Source organism: Puma concolor, chromosome A1 (assembly GCF_028749965.1).
Source record: "Puma concolor isolate L17-30 chromosome A1, mPumCon1.1.hap2, whole genome shotgun sequence".
NCBI classification, from domain to species: domain Eukaryota; kingdom Metazoa; phylum Chordata; class Mammalia; order Carnivora; family Felidae; genus Puma; species Puma concolor.
The window spans coordinates 8,870,455-8,891,100 of record NC_141667.1 but is presented as its reverse complement, the minus strand read 5'-3'; the positions used below and the strand labels follow the sequence as shown (position 1 = coordinate 8,891,100).

The following is a 20,646-nucleotide window of genomic DNA, read 5'->3' as shown; positions in this document are numbered from 1 at the left end:
AAGATGAATTTAGAGATTTAGGGAAATGCCTGATCATGAAGCTGTAATAAGAGGTTTAACTTTGTTTTAAGCATAGCGATATTTTAAGGGGATGTGTAAGGGGCGCCTGAGTGGCTCAGTCGGTTAAGCGTCCGACTTCAGCTCAGGTCACGATCTCACGGTCTGTGAGTTCGAGCCCCATGTCGGGCTCTGTGCTGACAGGTCAGAGCCTGGAGGCTGCTTCAGATTCTGCGTCTCCCTCTCTCTCTGCCCCTTCCCCGCTCATGCTCTGTCTCTCTCTGTCTCAAAAATAAATAAAAACATTAAAAAAAATTTGTAAAAAAGGGGGATGTGTAGTAGATTGAATGTTGGCCCTCCAAAGAAGTCCATATCCTAAATCTTAGAGCCTGTGAATGTTATCTTAGGTAGTAAAGGGGCTTTACAGAGGGGATTAAGTTAAGGATCTTGAGATGGGGAGATTATCCCGGATTACCCAGGTGGGCTCAGGGAGATCACAAGTATCATTATAACAGGGAGGCAGGGAGGTTCAGAATCCCAGAAGGGGATGTGATAATGGATGCTGAGGACAGAGTGATGCAAGCCTCAGGCCAAGGAGCACAGGCAGCCTTTAGAAGTTTGAAAAGACAAGGGAATTCTCCCTTAGAACCTCCAGAAGGAGCGTCACCCTGCTCATGCATTTTATTTAGCCTTCAGATCTGCAGAATTGTAACATAATAAATATGCATCATTTTGAGCACCATGTCTGTGGTAACTTGTTACAGCATGAATGGGAAGCTAAGACACTATTATTCCAAATTAAAGGAAGTGGTCATTTAATAAGTTGCAAACATGAAGATGGTTACATTCTTTTTTTTTTTTTTTAATTTTTTTTTCAACATTTATTTATTTTTTGGGACAGAGAGAGACAGAGCATGAACGGGGGAGGGGCAGAGAGAGAGGGAGACACAGAATCGGAAACAGGCTCCAGGCTCTGAGCCATCAGCCCAGAGCCCGACGCGGGGCTCGAACTCGCGGACCGCGAGATCGTGACCTGGCTGAAGTCGGACGCTTAACCGACTGCGCCACCCAGGCGCCCCAATGGTTACATTCTTAAAAGTCAATCACTTATCACGCTCACTTCGGCAGCACGTGTACTAAAAAAAAAATCAGCATTTGTAATCTATATTAAAATGCACTTTGTATTTAGTTGCAGTATTTAGGTGGATCCTCCTTCCTGTATCTTCTGTTCTCTCACAGCAAATGAAGAGGGTAAGAGAACCAGGGGCTCTAAGTTACGAGAGGGGTAACCAGGAAAAAAGTGTGGTAGAAGGGAAAAAACTGAGCCCAGAGACAGAGACAAAGGAGGGGGAAGAGAAGGGATCCCATGCAGCGTCTGAGTGTCAGGACTCCAGGGGTGGCAAATCTGGGTGGTTCTGGCTCAGGGTCCCACGTGAGACTGTGTCATCTGAAGCCTTACCTGGACCCGGAGGTTCTGCGCCCGAGGCAGTCTCCACGTGGCTGTTGGCTGGAGACCTTGGTTCTTTGCCCCGTAGGCCTCTTCAGAGCAGCACTGGAAGATCTTCCCAGCGGGACAGCTGGCTTCCCCTCCAACCAGCAGAAGCCGAGACAGAACTTGGAGGGAGCAGCGGTACCTTTTCTGTGACTGAGTCTCCAAAGCCACCTCCACCATGTTACGTCAGTTAGGGCAAGTCTCTAAGTCCAGTGCTCACTCCCAGCGAGAAGGATTGGGCTCCGGGATTAGAAGGGGATGTCAAAAAAGAGAATAACAAAAATGTTAAGCCAGCACAGAAGGAAGAGGACAGAGTGAAGAGAAATTTAAGCAGAACAATGACTTCTCGTTTCTTTATAGAGAATGCCTAGATATGCCCATTTTTCTCGAGTAATCTCTCTCCCGTCTGCCAGGACTATGGATGTGTGTGTAGAGGGGTGTGTGTGTGTGTGTGTGTGTGTGTGTGTGTGTGTGTGTGTGAGTGTGTGTGTGTCTGTCTGTAACAAGACAGCTTTAGAGTTCTGGCTGTTTCCCGCTTTTGACTCCTGTCAGACATGTCAACCTTTATCTCAAATAACCCCCAGAGACCTCTGGTTCTACACTCGAGCGGGTCTATACGTCCAGATAATGTAACCAAAACTCTCTGTAACCAAAACTCCCCTCAAAAGAAATTCTGCCGCATTACATCCATCTGGCCAAGCCCTCATTGAAACAGAGGAGATAAAAGCTGCCCCCAATCACAGGTCCAGTGCACCCCTCACGGGTCAGGAAGCACTTGGGGGTTGCAGATGGGAATTAGTATAGGAAGTTCAGAGGCAGGATCTAGAGCAATGATAAGCTGTCTGGAACATGAAACACGGATGGAGCCAGTCTGGAAGGTGGGATGAATGGAAACAAGGAAACTTCTGTCCATGCTAAATGCTGAATCAGGTTACACTAATTAATGAATTAATGAGGAAGGTAATGAAGAGAAGAGCCCAATAAAGAGTTATCTTGGAACATCTCCTGTCCCATCATTCACTTCTTGTCAGATATTAGATTAGGCCTTCACACTTTGATTTTCCCCTCTTTAAACCTTTTTCCTGTTTATTAGAAAACGGTAAAGATTGTTTTATTTTTGCAGAATGCCTTTAGATTCTTTTAAATTCATTGCATGTAAAAATGCAGAAGACTTTCTTTTACTAATTAGGTTTTAGAGGAAATGTATTTTAGAGCAAAACATACCACCCATAACAGGAAAAAAATAGTTACAAACAGAGAGGGAGGGACGCAAACCATAAGAGACTCTTAAATACAGAGAACAAACTGAGGGTTGATGGGGGGGTGGGGGGGGGGGGGCATTGAGGAAGGCACTTGTTGAGATGAGAAATGGGTATTGTACGTAAGCGATGAATCACGGGAATCTACCCTCCAAACCAAGAGCACACTATATATGCTGTATGTTAGCCAACTTGACAATAAATTATATTTAAAAAAAAAATACCATCCATATTTTAAAACATATATGCCTCAATTTTCACGTATTGGTATTTTCAAATCGGGATTTAAGAATGAAAAAAATTATATTTTCTGGCTCTATGTGTGTGCATTTATCCTTAGAAGAACAGACACAATCCTTGTAATGTGATATTTTTTAAAGTTTTCTTCAGATACTTGGGTAGATATTAATTTCATTGTAATGTGCTTTTTTAAAGCTGAAAACCTAATTGTTTTATGGGAAAAGAAAATTTTCACAAGACTGCAAATGAATGTATTTTGATTTTCATTAAAAAATTTTTTTAATGTTTTATTTATTTTTGAGACAGAGAGAGACAGAGCATGAGCAGGGGAGGGGGGAGGGGCAGAGAGTGAGGGAGACACAGAATCCAAAGCAGGCTCCAGGCTCCGAACTGTCAGCCCAGAGCCCGACGCGGGGCTCGAACTCACGAACCACGAGATCAGGACCTGAGCCTAAGCTGGACACTTAACCAACTGAGCCACCCAGGCGCCCCTGTATTTTGATTTTCTAAAATTTGGTAAAATCTCTCTTAATGGACTGAATAAGCAGCTTTATATATTATTTAAAGCAAGATAAATGTATGTGATAATATTGCTAGCATTTCAAATCCGTCCGCATCAGAATGTATTTTTGAGCACCTTCTGTGTACCACTGAGCATTTTTTTGTGTGTGCCCAGTCTGCAATTCTAATGGTAATGCAAACATGTGCATAGAAGTTTATAGAAAATGGTCTGTATACTAAAGCAGGGTGGGCGAAATCTTTCCATAAAGGGCCACATAATAAATGATTTTGGCTTTCTGGGCCATGCAGTCTGTGTCACAAATATTCAACTCTTCCCTTGTAGGCCACAGACAGTATGTAAATAAACAGGCAAGGCTATGTTCTAATAAAACTTGATTTACCAAAACAAGCCGGCAGGATTTGCCCTTGAGCCAACCGCCCTGTGCTAAAGGATTGGTTTATATATACGGGGCGGCAAAAACATTTTGTTTCCTTTGCATTTACTTCAGTAAAATTCCCAGCAAATGTTTTTTTGAAAGACAACTGAGAGGATTTGTCTCTATAGTCACATTTTTATAGAACTGATTTAAAACTGTTCCTTCAGGGGCGCCTGGGTGGCGCAGTCGGTTAAGCGTCCGACTTCAGCCAGGTCACGATCTCGCGGTCCGGGAGTTCGAGCCCCGCGTCAGGCTCTGGGCTGATGGCTCAGAGCCTGGAGCCTGTTTCCGATTCTGTGTCTCCCTCTCTCTCTGCCCCTCCCCCGTTCATGCTGTCTGTCTCTGTCCCAAAAATAAATAAACGTTGAAAAAAAAAAAAAATTAAAAAAAAAAAAAACTGTTCCTTCAGTTGTTAACAATCAAACATTGTCAACACTCAGATGAGTATTATTAATGCCCTTGGTGAGTTCAACATGTGCCATGAAAAACTAACAAATTTCAGAAGTACCTGTGTTTGTTCTATTCATAACACAGTAGATAAAACGCAATCTCATGTTAACATTTATTGAAAGCTTATTAAGCAAGTAAGTTGGAAGTTGTGTTTCTAAAAATAAATATTTTATTCTCCATGTCTGCAATGATGATGTATATTTAGATTAGTCTTGAGAAGAAACTACAATCTTTCTTTCATAAAAAATCAGAATGTAATTCTGTTTATTTTACCTTCATGTGTTCTGTTTTGAACAACAACAAAAAATTCTTTAAGAGCATTTTCAGATGTTATAACTTATACGTAGTACTTAGGAACATTTCTAAACTTAATCCTATTTTTAAGATTTCCTTTAAAAATATGTAAGGGGCCCCTGGTGGCTCTGTCAGTTAGGCGTCCAACTTCAGCTCAGGTCATGATCTCACCGTTCGTGAGTTCGAGCCCCATGTCAGGCTCTGTGCTACCAGCTCGGAGCCCGGAGCCCGCTTCGGATTCTGTGTCTCCCTCTCTCTCTGCCCCTCCCTTGCTCACACTCTGTCTTTCTCTTTCTCTCTCAGAAATAAACATTAAAAATTGTTAATAAGGGGCGCCTGGGTGGCACAGTCGGTTAAGCGTCCGACTTCAGCCAGGTCACGATCTCGCGGTCCGCGAGTTCGAGCCCCGCGTCGGGCTCTGGGCTGATGGCTCAGAGCCTGGAGCCTGTTTCCGATTCTGTGTCTCCCTCTCTCTCTGCCCCTCCCCCGTTCATGCTCTGTCTCTCTCTGTCCCAAAAAATAAATAAATAAATAAATAAATAAATAAATAAATAAATAAATAAATAAATAAAAATTGTTAATAAAAATATTTGAAACCCTAAAACATGCCATCTGTCCTGAAACTTTAGCTCTTGCTCTGTCTACGTTACTTCCTGTTCTAGTCTGTCCTCTGCTTTCTACTGGTCCCTGTTCTCTGCGTCCTCCACGAGCATTGCCTTCTGAGAAAAACTGACAAAGCTGTCACAAGTGACAGTGAGTTTAAATTCCTTGTTGAGCATCAGACCTGATGCTGGACTCTCATAAGGTCCTGCGTGTTGGTGGCCGTTTCTAAATGGAGGCCGCATCCAACTGTCCATATGTGCATATTGAGGTCCTGGATAAAACAAGGATGTCCCGCTAGTTCATAGCTCAGATAACTTTCACAATTCTTTTGTCTTGGCTAGATTTTTGGATACGTAGCCCTGCTGTGTTAAAAGCGAACAGAAGCCTGGTTGGTATCCATAGTTCAAATCAGACCTCACCCTCTTCGAGATGGAACAAAGACAGTGGTGTCACAAGTCTTATGCCCGCTTGTCAGATTTTCACAGTAGCCCTTTAATGGGTTCTCAGAGATGTTCTAAAATCAAGGGTGCGCTCTAGGTCACGCGTTCACGCTCTCTAAGTCCGCCTTGCCCTTGACTTTAACTTGATTAGGGAAAACGGTTTTGAGATGAGAAAAAAGAGTGGCCATCCAAAAGCTCTGTTTGTGTGTATCTTGCAGGAGTCCTTTGGAACCTCTCGTCTTGTGACGCCCTCAAGATGCCAATCATCCAGGACACCCTGGCAGTGTTGACCAATGCCGTGATTATCCCCCATTCGGGCTGGGAAAATTCACCACTCCAGGATGATCGGAAAATACAGCTGCATTCCTCACAGGTGCTGCGAAATGCGACCGGATGCCTAAGGTGAGTGGCACCCTTGCTGCCTCCCGCTGCTGTCATATGCTTTCTGCTTCTGCAGTTTTCACTGCTGCTTTCCTGAGGATCAGAGCGTCCCAGAAAGATGAATGTTGACGTGGTGAAGAAGGGTAAGAGGCTAGCAAAAATCATTTCTAATGAGGTACTGACGAGGTGTAGGCATCTTCTTCTATAAGTCTTTTATTTAACATGTTTTCTTGAGTCTTGGGCAAAAAGTAAACATTTTCATTCCAACCAAAAGTAATTAGTTTTCTCTGATTAAAAGCAATAGTTCACAGTAGTTTCTTTCCCATGTTATAGTATATCATGCGTATAGAATAACCAGGCAGGCCAGTTGGTGGGGGGAGAGTCTAGACATATACGTAGGGAGCTAATTAAGTGGCATCACTAATTTTGGTTTTCATTTTTAAAAGTTTGTCTGTGTGACTACCGGAGCCCATAATGCTTAGAGATAACTTTTTAATAAAGCCTGTTGTATGAAATGTTTTTTTTTTAATAATGAAAGTAGCAAATACATTCTAGTTCTCTCTCAGTGCCCTTTTACAAAAACCATCCCCCAGAAATCTCTTGAGAAGTCTTAGAATCACCTTAATTTTTGTTTAACTTTTGCTCTTAGAAAAGAAGGCAATAATCAGGGTACAGTTTTTCCAAACTCGGGCAACTGTGCCCCCAAGGATGCTGTATTTGGTACCAAAGTTGCAAATCTCTGCCAGATAAACTTAATGATGAGGTGGGAGTGCAAGAGCAGCCCACGGTACCCAGTCAAATGATCTATATTTCAGACATAAGATGCACAGGTTTGTTTTAGCTGAGCTGCCTCGAAGCTGTCATCTTGCCTGCAGTTGATTGGTTTCCAGGGGCAAAAACTGGTCTCTACTGAGAAGGAACAAAAGCACCTTGGTGACATTAATAATAATTATCTCATGAATATGTATAGCAATGCTCTGGGCCTCCAGTCTTGAGAGGGGTGGTGCGTTTGTGTAAGTGTGTGTGTGTAGAGGGAGATAAAGTGAGTCTACCTCCATAAATATCGACATGCATTCACAGACAGGAATAGGAAATCCTCTAACGATCTTGCTGTTCCTCAAGGTCACGAAATAATGATCTTTTGACATGATCTCTCCGGCTAAGCTTTACCATAAGCCAAATTTACAGTTCTCCAAAACTCCCTGTTGAGACATTCATTTTATAACCTCTTACATTCTGTTATCCTTCAGAAAACTCCTGCCCCACCAGAAGAAATATAACTCCTTCCCAAAGCTAAAGCTGTAAGCCACTTCCAACTTTTTATACCTGATTTTTCTAGTCCAGTTATTTTCAACTATTATGGGTCGTTTTTTCCCTTCTTAGCATCTTTGACTTAAAGAGTGTCATTGTTCCTAATAAGGATCATGGAAGAAGTGCCTCGGAATCAATTGTAGAAGTATGGTCAGTAAAGACTTGGTGAACTCTGTCAGGTAGAATTCTCTCTGAATGATACAGTAACACAATTCTACATTCAAGATGTTAGACTTATGGATGTGGGCCACCTCCATTAAGAGCATACCTTCAGCACCATTTGATCAAAAGTCAGATGAGGAAGCTAGACCATGTGGGTTCATGGGTCTGCTTTGCAAGTCATCTGGCTGAGTTGAGCATCTGGGATGTGACGCAGAGTGAAGATAGGTCAGATCAGGATCAGATCAGAGAAACTATCCATCCCTCTCTGTTCACACATACAGCGGGTTGGCCATGTGCTGCTTACACTGAATATGGCCAGGAGCAGACACATCATAGGAAGCAAAAGGGGGGACATCTGATTTAGAAAGAATTTCCTGTAGTCAAATTGGGTTTCCTTAGTCAAGATGCAACCAGGCTTAAGGGTTTTCCCACTTTTCTGAGTTTATCATGTAATTGGCAAAGCAAAACCCAACAATATATGGTAAATACTTAATTTCCCCCTTATTTCATCAAACCCCTGCCTTTCTACAGGAAAATAATAATTTGTCCTCTCTTATTTAAATGTGTTTGTGAATCATTCCACATGGATGAGCAGGTTGAGCTGAGAGAGGAAGAAAACAGCCTTGGGAAGGGGCGAAAATGAATTTACTAAAGACTCAGTGGACAAAGTTCAAGAAATTCCAACTAACACTTGACACGTAACTTACAACCAGTGTTGGCACACCAGAACAGTCACAAATGTTTTTAGCATGATGGAAGGTTCTAGATTTTAATTGTTGAGGTTATATGCATTCTTGATTTTTCCAAGAAAGCCTGGCTTTTTATTTATGTTAAAGAAATTACATTGCACACTATTCCTGCCCTTCAGCAGTGTCAACCATGAGCATTTACTGAGTGTCTGCTGTTTGCCAGAGAGGGATCAGGGAGGCAGAAATAAACAAGGCTCAGCAAAAGCCCCCTGGGAACTGCAGAAACGATTCGAATATACTCCTTAAAATGTATATGAACAACCAGATTGTCTCAGTTTATAAATCATATCTGGACTTGTACCTTTGCAAAGAACATTTTCTTCTATCAAAATATTTAGAAAGAATTTGATGCTTTGGTGCTTCTAAAAGCAAAAACAAGAAAAACTCAGCAATTGTCCTTGTCATTTTCATGGACTAAATTTATATTTCATACAAAAACGATACAGTGAATTTTCACAGCAAAAAAGATATAGGAAGTTTGTGTAACATTTGCATACTTTGGTGTATTAATTTATAGCTTTGGCTTTGAAAGTTGCCTAAGTTGTATAAAAATGCCAAATTTACATGTTAGAATTATTTTGCGATGTGTCATGACCACTGCTATCATAGTCCATGAAATCTGGCTAGAACGTTCAGTATATGTTTCAGGAGCTTGTTTAGTTGGTAAGAAAGAGCCAGCTGCATTTGGCCAACAAAATGCTCCTGTCCGCCTGTGGGTGCATAAGGAATTCGATGTAAGTTGGGACTAAGTTGGCATACACCACGTTCAGTGTCACGACGGGCAGATAATACTTCAGTCCATTTCATGTGATTTATGGATATTTCACTGTAAAGGCAAAGAAAATTAGTAACCTTAAAAAATAATGTACAATATGCACAAAAGATTTCTTACTGTCTTCCTGTTTTAGATCTTATTCCTTGTTAGGGAATCATTTTTAAAACTAAGGCATTGTTGAGGACCATCCGATTGTATTAAGATTGTTTTCAATTATTTGCTTTTATAGAGTTCAACTTCTAGAAACCCTCCACACCTTTAAGGATCAGGAGTTACATATAATTCAGTCCTTTTCATAATTATACATTTTATAAACTTATTTTGAGAGTGTGATTTTCCCATTACCATTCATTATCAAACAACACTTGGAATTAAAAAAAAAAATTACAAGTAGCAAGGTACATGAGTCACTGTTTAAGTATTTTTGATATGTGAGATGTCAGTTAAATTTAATTCAGCTATCTGCCCTCGGGTGATATTTTCCCTGATACTGAGTTGGAATGGAAACTCTCCTTTCTCATGAATTGTTGAGAAATTGAAGAATGGAGCTGTGTGAGTGCGTGTGCGTGTGCGTTCGTTCATTCCGAGGTTTGACCTGGCAACATGTCTATCGGATAATTTTATACATTGTTGATAGAGGTAAGATTTTGACTTTGAAAATGAACATTCTGATTCATAAAATCCCCATCTTCCAGGGACCAGAAACTTCTACTTCGACTACATTGTTTATTCTCATATTTATTATAAGTTCAATAGCCTATGGTCAGTTGGTCGGGAAGCCAGTACCTGCACTCACATCCTGACTCCCGGTCCAGCCTGCTCCCGCTGTGCCACACAGAGAGGAAATACAATGTCCTGTGAAGTGCCAGGAACACATCTGTGCTCAGAGCCTCACAACCCACTGAGCACCCAGTTGGCGCATGGACTCGCTCCCCTTTGTGTTGGCTCCTTTCACTTGCTTCTGGACATCCACTGAATGGCATCATCTCAGCCAACACCCATCCAAATTACCAACTGTCTTCCTCCTCCTTCTTTCCTACTTGCCATTCTTCCCTCCCAAGGCTGCCAGTATGGAGTGGGAAGCAACGTGGACAGTTAGTCATGGAGCCTCACGTCAGCCCCTTCCCGCCACCTCCACCTTAAATCTTAATTTAGGCAATTAGTCAGAGCAATGGATGCCTTTTTTAAAAATATAAGACTGTATTTTAAGACATACCCTAGAAAACAAGGTTGACATTATTTCCCCAGTACTCAGGCTCCTTCATTCTTTTGCTGATGGCTTGATTCTCTTTTACTGATGGCCCCACTCTTTTTCCAGGATAGTATTTCCTAACGTGGGTGGCTTTTGACCCCAGTAGGAGCTTTGATGGTGGGTAAAAGTACATTTATCGGGTCACTGATGTAGAGCAGTGTTCTTAATTTTTGTTCCTAGCAGGATTCAAATTTGTTTGTGTCATTTCGGAGTGGGAAGCCGAGGGTAGGCATTTAAGCAATTGCTATTCTAAAAGACATCATCTTTTCATTTTTCAGAAAGAAAAGAAATATATTATAAATGCAAATTGTACCACTCTTAAATGTTCCAAAGCTTATCAGAGTGAAATTTAAGGTGGGGAGGAGGGGCGGGGAAAGCCTATGCCTTCCTAAGCTAAAATCTGGACCGCTAACACTGTTCAAACGTTAGATAATTGTATACATTCTTAATAAACTCTGTCCAGCTTCTCAAGACTTCTCTTTGGCGGCAGATGTACCGATACCTAGTGGTATCCACACGCCCCACCAGCCTGCAGCAGGGGCCATACTCATGGGGAGTGTTCTAAAGAGAAGAGACTCTTGCCTTTGCCTTCTCTCAAAACGTACGGTAAATCTTCACGGAAAGATGTCATATCATGTTGACATAGCAAAAATTTAAGCACATATGACATATAAAATGAAAAGTTAATGCCCTTAGTCCTTTTCCATTTAAAATTCATTTTGGGGTAGGAAATGGAATTTTTCAAAAGCAGATCTCTATTTGTTCCTGAAGTATCCATCTGTCACTGAGGAAAGAGGATAGAAATGGAAAAAAAAAAAATCTCTTAAATTTTGTTGGAGGAGCGAGTTGATAAGAATGATGGCGGCTAGATTGTGGGGTTCATGGCTCCCGGTGATTAGTGGGGGTCGGACTGCGTCTCTGCCAGCATCCTTCTTCCAGCCGCCACCCCGGACACACACTAATGCTCCCCCTCTTCCTTGCCCCTTCCTCTTTTAGGATGTTTGTCTTTTGCTCCAATACTGCCCAATTTAAGCTTTACTGTTTGATAAAAACTATTTTCAAATATGGCCTAAAATGAATGTGGTAAAAGGTTAGGTATGGCTTAGGTCGTAAGTATGCATGAAGCTGTTGGAATAGCTTTTTCTTCACTTGATGATGAAGGAGTCCTCCAGGAAATGGCTTTCCTTTGGCCTAAATTAGGCAAGTCAGACCTTGAAAGAGATTCAGTTCTGCGTGAGGATGGTTTCATGGTACCACATATAATCAAATACTTTTCCTAACTTGGGCCGAAATGATCAGTTTCAACTATAACGTGTATTGCCCAACCACAGCCTGGTTGCTGAAAAGTGAAGGTCAGACTGGCCCCTCCCGAGGACAAGCTCATTGTAGCTGAGATCGTTGTAATGGGTTAAATAAGTGTGTTCCCCGCCCCCCCCCCCCCCCCCACCAAAAGCTATGTCTACCAGGAACCTCAGAATGTGACCCTATTTGGAAATAGGGTCTTTGCGGGTAAAACTATTTAAATTAAGATGAGGTCATACTGAATTAGGGTGGGCCTGAATCCAATGGATGGTGTTTGTTTGTTTGTTTGTTTGTTTGTTTGTTTTATTTATTTAATTTGAAGTTGAGAGAGAGAGAGCACGCCTGCTGGGGAGGGGCAGAGAGAGAGGGACAGAGAGAATCCCAAACCAGCTCCACACTGTCAGCACAGAGCCTGACAAGGGGCTTGAACTCGTGAACTGCAAGGTCATGACCTGAGCTGAAATCAAGAGTCGGACGCTTAACTGACTGAGCCACCCACGTGCCCCGATGGTGTCTTCATAAGAGGACATAGACACAGAGGAGGAGGCCACGTGAAGACAGAGGCAGAGATTGAGGCGATACAGGGAAAAGCCAAGGACTTTCGAGCATGGCTGAAAGCCATGAGAAATGAGAAAAACACAAAGAAGGGTTCTTCCCCAGAGTCTTCAAGAGGGAGCATGGCCCTGCTGACGCCTTGATTTTGGACTTCTAACCTCTCAAACTGTGATAGAAAAAGTTTCTGTTGTGTTAAGCCCCACGCCCCATGCCCAGTGCGGGTGGTACCTTATTCTGGCACCATCAGAACCTCTACAGTCACACTAGTAAGTAGCCAGAGGGGCCTACAAATCCAGGGAGCCACCAGAGAACACAGCCAAGGGAGGGGGAAATGGCAGCTGACTCCCAGACGCTGCCTGTCCCCAAACAGTGTTCAGGCACAAGAACAAACTCCCCAGATAGGGAGCTGTTTGTTCTCTAGCCCATCTTCCTCCATAGCTCAGGTGCAAGGCCAGACATCCCTGGTACAGGACTGGGCTCTGCCCAGCCTCAGCCAAAGAAGGATCGCATGCACCCTCTGGACTGGGTAGACGCGAAACACGTGGATCTGGTTTTTGTGTTTTCTGCTCCTATTTATGAACCAACTTCCCGTTTCCTCCAACCTTTAAACTACCTTCTGAAAGTTGTGTGGGTTATTCTGGGAGCCAGGAGCCATTCTAGGTTTTTCAGGCAGGGCACGTGACATTTAGGGATCGTTTAAGGAAGTTGGCTCCAGCAGCTGGGGACAGGATGAATGCTTTCTGCATTTCGCGTGAAACATGACTGTATTTCCCATTTAAAATACTAGAGATCAATATCCTAAAGATCCCTGTCATGGCCATTATCATCATTTCAGAGTGAACTGTAGGTGAGGCCTTGCCAAGTGTCCTTTTTTACCATTTAATCTGCCAGCTCAGTAAGACAACTCCGTTCCAATACTGTTTGGCTGTGTTACGTTTTGTCATGCATAGTTAGGACTTTATCTCCAGCCGAAGGATTTGCATAAGGCTAGCTTTGCTAACTTCCACAGCTCATTTCCTAGAGCCTCTGAGTCATTTATTTATTTTTATTATTCTGTTCCCACTTCAACATCTTGTCCTGAAGGACAACAATATACAACCCTAATTTTTCCATCTATCTTTGTGCACACAAGAATGTTATTAAGCCCATCAAAGGAGCTGCACTGAGCCTTTGCTTATGAGTATAATTAAACTCAGACCCTCGATTGGTCACTTTAACCCATCTAATGGATGAGCACTTGGTCCCATGGGTCCACTCATTCTGGAGTGACCTTGAGAAAACCCGTTCACCAAGTAACACTACTGATAACCACACTCTGGCTGGAAAGCTCCAAGGACATTTATTTTATTTGGTTTGCCCCTGGCATTAGCCATAGGTAAGAGGAGGAATTATTATTACTTTTAAGCTAGGTTCAGTTGGTTGCCAATATTATTCAACCATTAAAAAGAATGGTTTTGTCGCTGTGACTTGCTCATTCCATAACTGAAAGTGTGTACCTCCCACGGCCCTTCACCCATTTTGCCCATCCCCCCACACCCACCCTTCTCACAACCATCAGTTTGTTCTCTGTATTTACGAGCTGGTTTCTGGTGTTCTTGACTTGTTTGTTTAGATTCCACACGTAAGTGCAATCATACGGCATTTGTTTTTCACTGTCTGACTTACTTCAGCATAGTGTATGTAGTAAAAAAATTTTTTAAATCTGTTTTAAAAAGTGTTTCTTTTATTTTTTTAAGTTTGTTTATTTATTTTGAGAAAGACAGAGAGAGCAAGCAGGGGAGGAGCAGAGAGGAGAGAGAGAATCCCAAGCAGGTTCTTCACTGTCAGTGCAGAGCCTGATGAGGGGCTCGAACCCACGAACTGCAAGATCATGACTTGAGCTGAAACCAAGAGTCAGACACTCAACCAACTGAGCCACCCAGGTGCCCCAGTTTTTTTTTTTTTTTTAAGTCTTGTATAATGAGTTCTGGATTAATCTTGTGTTGCAGCTGAACTGAGCACTCTTTATCCAGGGACTTAAAACAGGAATGACGTAGACGGTATGGATGCTATGAAGAGAGGAGAGCCGCTCACCCACTCACGCCTGGTGTTCCCATACCTGGCCCCAAAGCAGAGGCTATTCCTCACCTGAGCAGCTTTCCACTTCTGATCCCTGGGTCTATCATGGATGCAAAGTGAATGGTTTTGTTGAGTCATGACTCAGCAATGAAGGTCTTCTTTGAAGGAAGGGAACAAGTTGGGTGGCCGAAAGAGTTTGGAGTATTAGGGCCCCATCCGAGAGGACAGTTGGGCTATCCACCTCAGCAGCTCCCTTGGTGACGAGGGATCCCACCTCCCATGGAGCACCCCAGCTTTCTAGCTCACTCCGTGTCACCCAATCAGGGAAGTTCATACTTTATTACTTTATAATAATAGATCTATATGCTATTAATAGGTTTTAACAAGTTTATACAGTATTACTTTGCTGGGGCTTTTGTAACAAAATGCCACAGACCGGGCGGCTTAAACAACAGAAATGTATTTTCTCACAATCCTGGAGGTTAGAAGTCTGAGATCAAGATGTCAGCAGGTCTGGTGGTTCTCAAGCCTTCTCTCCTTGGTTTGTAGATGGCCGTCGTCTTGCCCTGTCCTCACATGGTCTTCCCTACATGCCTCTGTGTCCTGATCTCCTCTTCTTATAAATCTCCAAGTTGGGATCTCCAAATGAGGCTTCCCCAAGTAGGGCATCACTATTGAATGCCACAGACTCCAGGGCCTGGCCTTTGACCTTGCCTGGCCAGAAACTGGACCTTAAAGCTCCAATAATATCAGAAGGAAATTAGCTTTGGCTTAACATCTGTTAAAAGCCCTTTGTGATTTTATGTGTCTTTAGTATGCACACTGTCTGGTACAGTTGTCCCAATAATCTAGTGAGGTAGGATCCCCTGTCCCATTTTACAGATCAAGAAGTGAATGCTCATGAGGATAAGAGTAGGTTGCCCCAAGTCATACAGTTAGTAAGAGAGGGAAAGGTGAGATAAATCCCGGGTTGTATGATGCCTCAGCTGGGTTCCTCCCACATCACCATGTTCCATTAGGCAGAGGCAAGGAGCAGCCCCAAAACACATTTGTCTGTTTACACTGAGGCTAGGATGCTGGCTCAGCCCACATCCTAAGAGAAGCAGACACCCAGACAGAATTAGCAGTCCATGCAAGATATTTAATTAGGGGTAACACCGGAGAGGAAAATGAGAGGGAACCAGAGAAACTTAACAGAGTCTTCAAACCACGCATGATGCAGCAGGTCTGACCCCGAGTGACGGAGAGCAGAAAAGAAGGAAGGAATGTTGGTTGCATGGGTGAAAATGTCTTAGACTTTCGGGGATGTCGACCAGACCACTGGAGCGTTCTTAATCCCAGGTCATTGTTCCAAGGAGCCTCGCATCTCCCAAGACAAGCCTTACCCTATCACTGCTGCAGAGCTGGGTCACTGTCTGGGAGCACCCATGGGGAGTGAGGCTTGAGCATGAAGGCAAACAGTACGAGTCTCAGGGCACAGCAGCTGGACCATCAGTCAGTGATGCTCCTGCAGGGAGAGATTTGAGTGGGTGTAATTTTATGGTCGTTACGTAAGCCTAATTCTTTACCAGTGCTTTCGTTCTCTATAGACTAGCTACTAAGAAGTCACATTAAACCAGAAAATTGCTTGGTAATATGGAATCCAAACAAGAGGAGCTAGTTACATTGACTGAAAGCTTCATTGTCTCAACATCTGTTCTTTTGAGTCCTTACTATGTGCTTGGCCCTTATGGTAGGCATGGGTGTTGCAAGGGAGAGCAGATAGGCACGGTCTGTGGAGTTTGCTATTGAAAGCGATTCATAATGTCATTAAGACAACCTGATTGCCTCCAAGTTCCATTAGGCTGCCCCAGAACTGGAAAAGCTGGAGCGTGTCTCTCCTAAAGAATGCCTCAGAAGGCCATATTCTTTTTTTTTTTTTTTCAATGTTTTCATGGGCAACCTACCTCTCTTACTAATCCATTCTTTCTTTACATTTAAGAAACTGTTTATTTTTAACTGACTCGCTGTTAAATCCTGTAGTCTTAAAGCTTTCTCTCTCTTCAGGATTTTGCATTCTCTTATCTTTTCTATTAGGAAAAGTCTAGAAAAGAATTCATTTTTTAATTCTTTCAGAAGACATTGCTATCCCCCAGAGGACTAACCATAATTTTGCAAAGTTCTTTTTGGCATTTATGTTCCATGAAATAGTAATAGGGATCATTTCGCCCCAAACATTGTTTTGTTTTCCCAAGCTAGAGGAAGTGAGAGCATAATGACTTCACCATAAATAGAAAATTTTAATATAAGATATCCCATCATGCTATTCCTTCTTAAAGTTTCCACAACTTATTTCTGCAAAATTTGATCTACTGAATTATGAAAATTTCCAGGATCTAACTAAAACTTGCTTTGAATTATTTATCTTCTGATCTGGTTGCAAGTGTGGGCTTCTTTTAAAAGGACAAACAAATGTTAAATTTTATCTTCTCAATATGAGTAGTCATCCTTCCTATTAGAATATGAATATTCAAACCTTTCCATTAGTATGAACAAATTACTTCCTTTGAAAAATGATTAAATAAAAAAAGCTTAGTTAATCTCCAATTGGTAGACAATGGTGTTTAAAATTTATCCCTATAAAACATTGGGTTGTAGGGTGTTAACTCCCTGATAAATAAAAAGCAAGTCGTCAGAGCTGGATCGTTCTTCAAATCCTTCATAACTTCTTGATATTAAAAATATAATTTTTCCTCCTGCTGCCTCCCAAATTATATCACATCGCATCAGAAGTGGCTTCCCTGGAGGAGAAGCAAAGAAACAAGTCTATTATCCATAAATTGAAGAAGAAAGAGTTCACTAAACAGTTTCACTTACGTGCTAATCCTCTCCAGTATTTTAACACATCTATTTTCATACCATTTCTCCTTTCCCTTTTCCAAGTGGCACTTATTTGAAACTAAATAAAGTCAGCATTTGCCAGAGTTGTGACAAAACAACCAGAGAGATGGGGACAGATCCAGGAGGACAGGCGGAGCACGCGTGGAAGCTAGCCCACACCCAGTGGCGTTAGTGAAGACCTCCAGCTTCCAGTTCCCATTCCTCTTGGAGAAGAGAAACATAACCAGTGAGAGCACGAATAGCGGTTCCAGAGCACCGGCTTGGAGATCACGCCTCCCACCCACCATCCTGTAGAATTCCAGAGTGCAGAGCTGAACGCACAACTCTACTCTGCACAACCTGGCTCTAAACTCTATTGCCCCCCTCGTTCTCCTCTTCTAGAGTCTGGGTGTTCCTTAATTGACCGAGAATATTTGAAGTAAGTTCCACTTGTCCCTTAGTTGACCAAAGGACCCTTTGAAATAAAAGGGAAGTGTTTGAATTTCCATCCTGTTCTCACTGTCCCCCTTTTCTGGGTTGATGACTTCCTCTGGTCACGGAGCCATCACTGTTTGCTTCAGGGCATTTGATGGACAGCTGCGGGTCAAGGCTGACTGGGATGGCCCGTTCTGTGGGTTCCTCCCCATCGCCCTTTGGCGCTGTGATGGGGAGAGGTGACAAGTGGGGTTTCTGACTCAGAGAGCTATGGCAGGGTGGGGATCACAGGAAGCAGAGGTGCAGGTGGGGGTGAATAGAATAACCACTTGGTTCCCTGCCCTATGTTGTAGCGCTCCTGGTCACTTCTCTGGCAAGATTTTAACCATCTCATAAGAAGTTACGTGTTCTGGAAACAGAGAATTGGGGAAGCTACTAGATACAAAAACCGTTATCTCTTCATTCTCATTGGAAAGTTCTTGTTCTGAGCTGGCAGAAGATTCTGGAAGTACTACCTCAAATGCTTTCCTTAGGCAGAGAAGAACAGCCCTACCTAGATTTCATGCTGGGTCTACAGTTTCTTGCCTCCAGAATATTTAAGCGCAAGAAGCAGTAGGTAGTAACAACATGGGCCAGCAGATTGACAACCTTCAGCATTCGATTTTTAGACTACTGTCCTTTTTTTTTTGGCCTGTGTCATAAGTTCTTTTTCAGCTTTTCAGTCTGCTAAGTAAAAGGACAGGCATGCCAGGACTTTGGATCAACCCTCCCTCCGTCCTTCACTATTATCCTGTAGAGGTACAAATACATCATTATTCCCCATTAACAAGCACTCAACCAGCAAGGAAGATGCTGTGCCCTGAATGCTCTGACTGGAGCTAATGAATCCCAACAACTAATTACATTTCTCTTAAGGTAACTTATGACCAGAAAGTAGCTGTGTTAGCACAAAGGTTTTATGTGAGAGTGGCAATACTCAGGAAGAGGCCAGCTGATTAGTCATCCCCCATAATTCTCTGTAATTGTCCTGTCTGGACTTTTTGTGTCCAGACCATTGTTCTTTCCAGGGTTACATTTTCCCCGACCTTATTTTGGACCAACAATGTAATTGGTAATTGTGGGCTAATTTATATAAACAAACGAGGGTCCTGCTAAATGAAAGCATTGTCGCTGTGATTGGTACTTACGGCTCTGAGAGCTCTCTATTTTGTACAAGTTTGGGTCAAGTGGTTGGAGCCAATGGGGCTTATCGCAAAAAAAAATAATTATTTCAAATAAGAAAAAAACCCTCCTGTCCTGTTAAGGCCTGTCGGGAAGCATGGTTTATGGTCTCTTGCATGGAGTGAGTGCTTCCGTGGTTTGCAGAAAACTGGTTTCGTCCTTTGCTTAGACTCCTAATAAGGCCTGAAGGGTCCTTCTCCTTACCATGTGTGAAAGCAGCACTGATAAGTTTCTTCCTAGAACGTAAAGGAACCTTACTTATTTCTCCTCTGCACGCAGCACTGTCATCCTGACTAGGAAACGTGATTAGATGTCATCTGTCCTTGACCCCTGTCACTCCTAAGCAGCTGAAATAGATTAAGAGGCTGGTGCTTCCCAAATCAGATGAAGCCAAGTGTCTTCAGGCAGTACCTTCAGTAATAGGCTCACAAAGGAATTGGTGCCTGGGTTTATTACCATGTTTCAGGGCCCGTGCCTATTTGAGGGGAGATCATTGAAACAGATTATCCTGTTGTTTCCTTTTAAGCACCTAGCCAGGATCCCCTGCAAGCTTAGAAGGACACCTTCGGAAAAGGCCCAGAGGGACAGCAGCTCAGAAAGGCAGAGCTGCGGGTCCACGCACTCATGTGGCCAGCGGGACCAGGATGCTGTTGGAGAAAGGGAACCCCTTACCTCGCTCCTCTTAGGGCCTATGAGCTTCCTCCTCTTTCTTTAGAAACCTTTTATACTCTGAAGGCTTTAATTCAGGTGAAGCCAGAGAAACACAATAAACCGTGGAGATCGGATTAACCTGACCCGTGGATCAATCTGACCGACACACATGTGTCCCTCCACCCAAGGGGCACCTTCTGTTTGATTCTAGCATGAGTCCCTCACATCTCCAGCATTTTCTTCCCTAATTTTTTGTATCTGTCATTTAAAATTTTTTTCAGGCAAAATTCAATAACATGTAATTAACCATTTAAAAGTGAACAGTTCATGGGGTGCCTGGGTGGCTCAGCCGGTTGGGCGTCTGACTTTGGCTCAGGTCATGATCTCGCAGTCCATGAGTTCGAGCCCCGCGTCGGGCTCTGTGCTGACAGCTCGGAGCCTGGAGCCTGCTTCAGATTCTGTGTCTCCCTCTCTCTCTGCCCCTCCCCTGCTCATGCTCTGTCTCTCTCTGTCTCAAAAATAAATTAAAAAAACATTAAAAAATTTTTTTTTTGACAGTGAACAATTCAGTGGCATTTAGTACATTCACAACTTGGTGCAACCACTTCTATCTAGTTCCAGAATATTTTCATTTCCCCCAAAGGAAATTCTGTACCTATTAGGCAGTCACTCCACATTCTCCCTCCTGCAGTCCCTGGCAGCCACCAATTTGCATTCTGTCTTTATGAATTTACCTCTTCTAGATACTGCATTGGAAAGTAATCGTGCACTAACAGTCTTTTGCGAATGGCTTCTTTCACTTAGCATAACGCTTTCAAGGTTCATCTGTGATGTAGATTCCTTTTTAGAGCAGAGTAATATTCCCTTGTGTGGATATACCACATTGTGTTATAGACCGTCGATAAACATTTGGGCTGTGGCCACCCTTTGTCTCCTGTGACTAATGCTGCTGTTAACGTGCATGCACAGGTATTGGTTTGAGTACCTGTGTTCAGTTCTCTGGGGCGTGCACTGAGGAACAGCAGGGACTGCTGAATCATGTGGTACTTGTATATATAACTTTTTAAGGAGCAAAGGGTTTTCCATAGCCCTACTCATTTCGTGTGCATTTCTCTGCATTACATTTTCTGCCCCAGATTGTTTTCTTTTTCCCAGATTATTTGCCTTTTCTTGCATCCTTTTTTTCCAGAGAAGTTTTCTCTCTGCCTGCTAGATTATTAAG

At 42.9% G+C, this 20,646-nt stretch overlaps 1 protein-coding gene across 5 annotated transcripts in view; it reads left to right on the top strand.

The window, feature by feature from the left end:
- Nucleotides 1-20,646, top strand: part of CTNND2 (catenin delta 2) — a 945,427-nt gene that overhangs the window by 766,452 nt on the left and 158,329 nt on the right. For all 5 annotated transcript variants that reach the window (XM_086676153.1, XM_086676178.1, XM_086676183.1 and 2 more), the window contains exon 12: nt 5,932-6,115. In XM_086676153.1, coding sequence (XP_086532279.1) covers nt 5,932-6,115 — 184 coding nt within the window. The remainder of the gene's footprint in view (nt 1-5,931; nt 6,116-20,646) is intronic.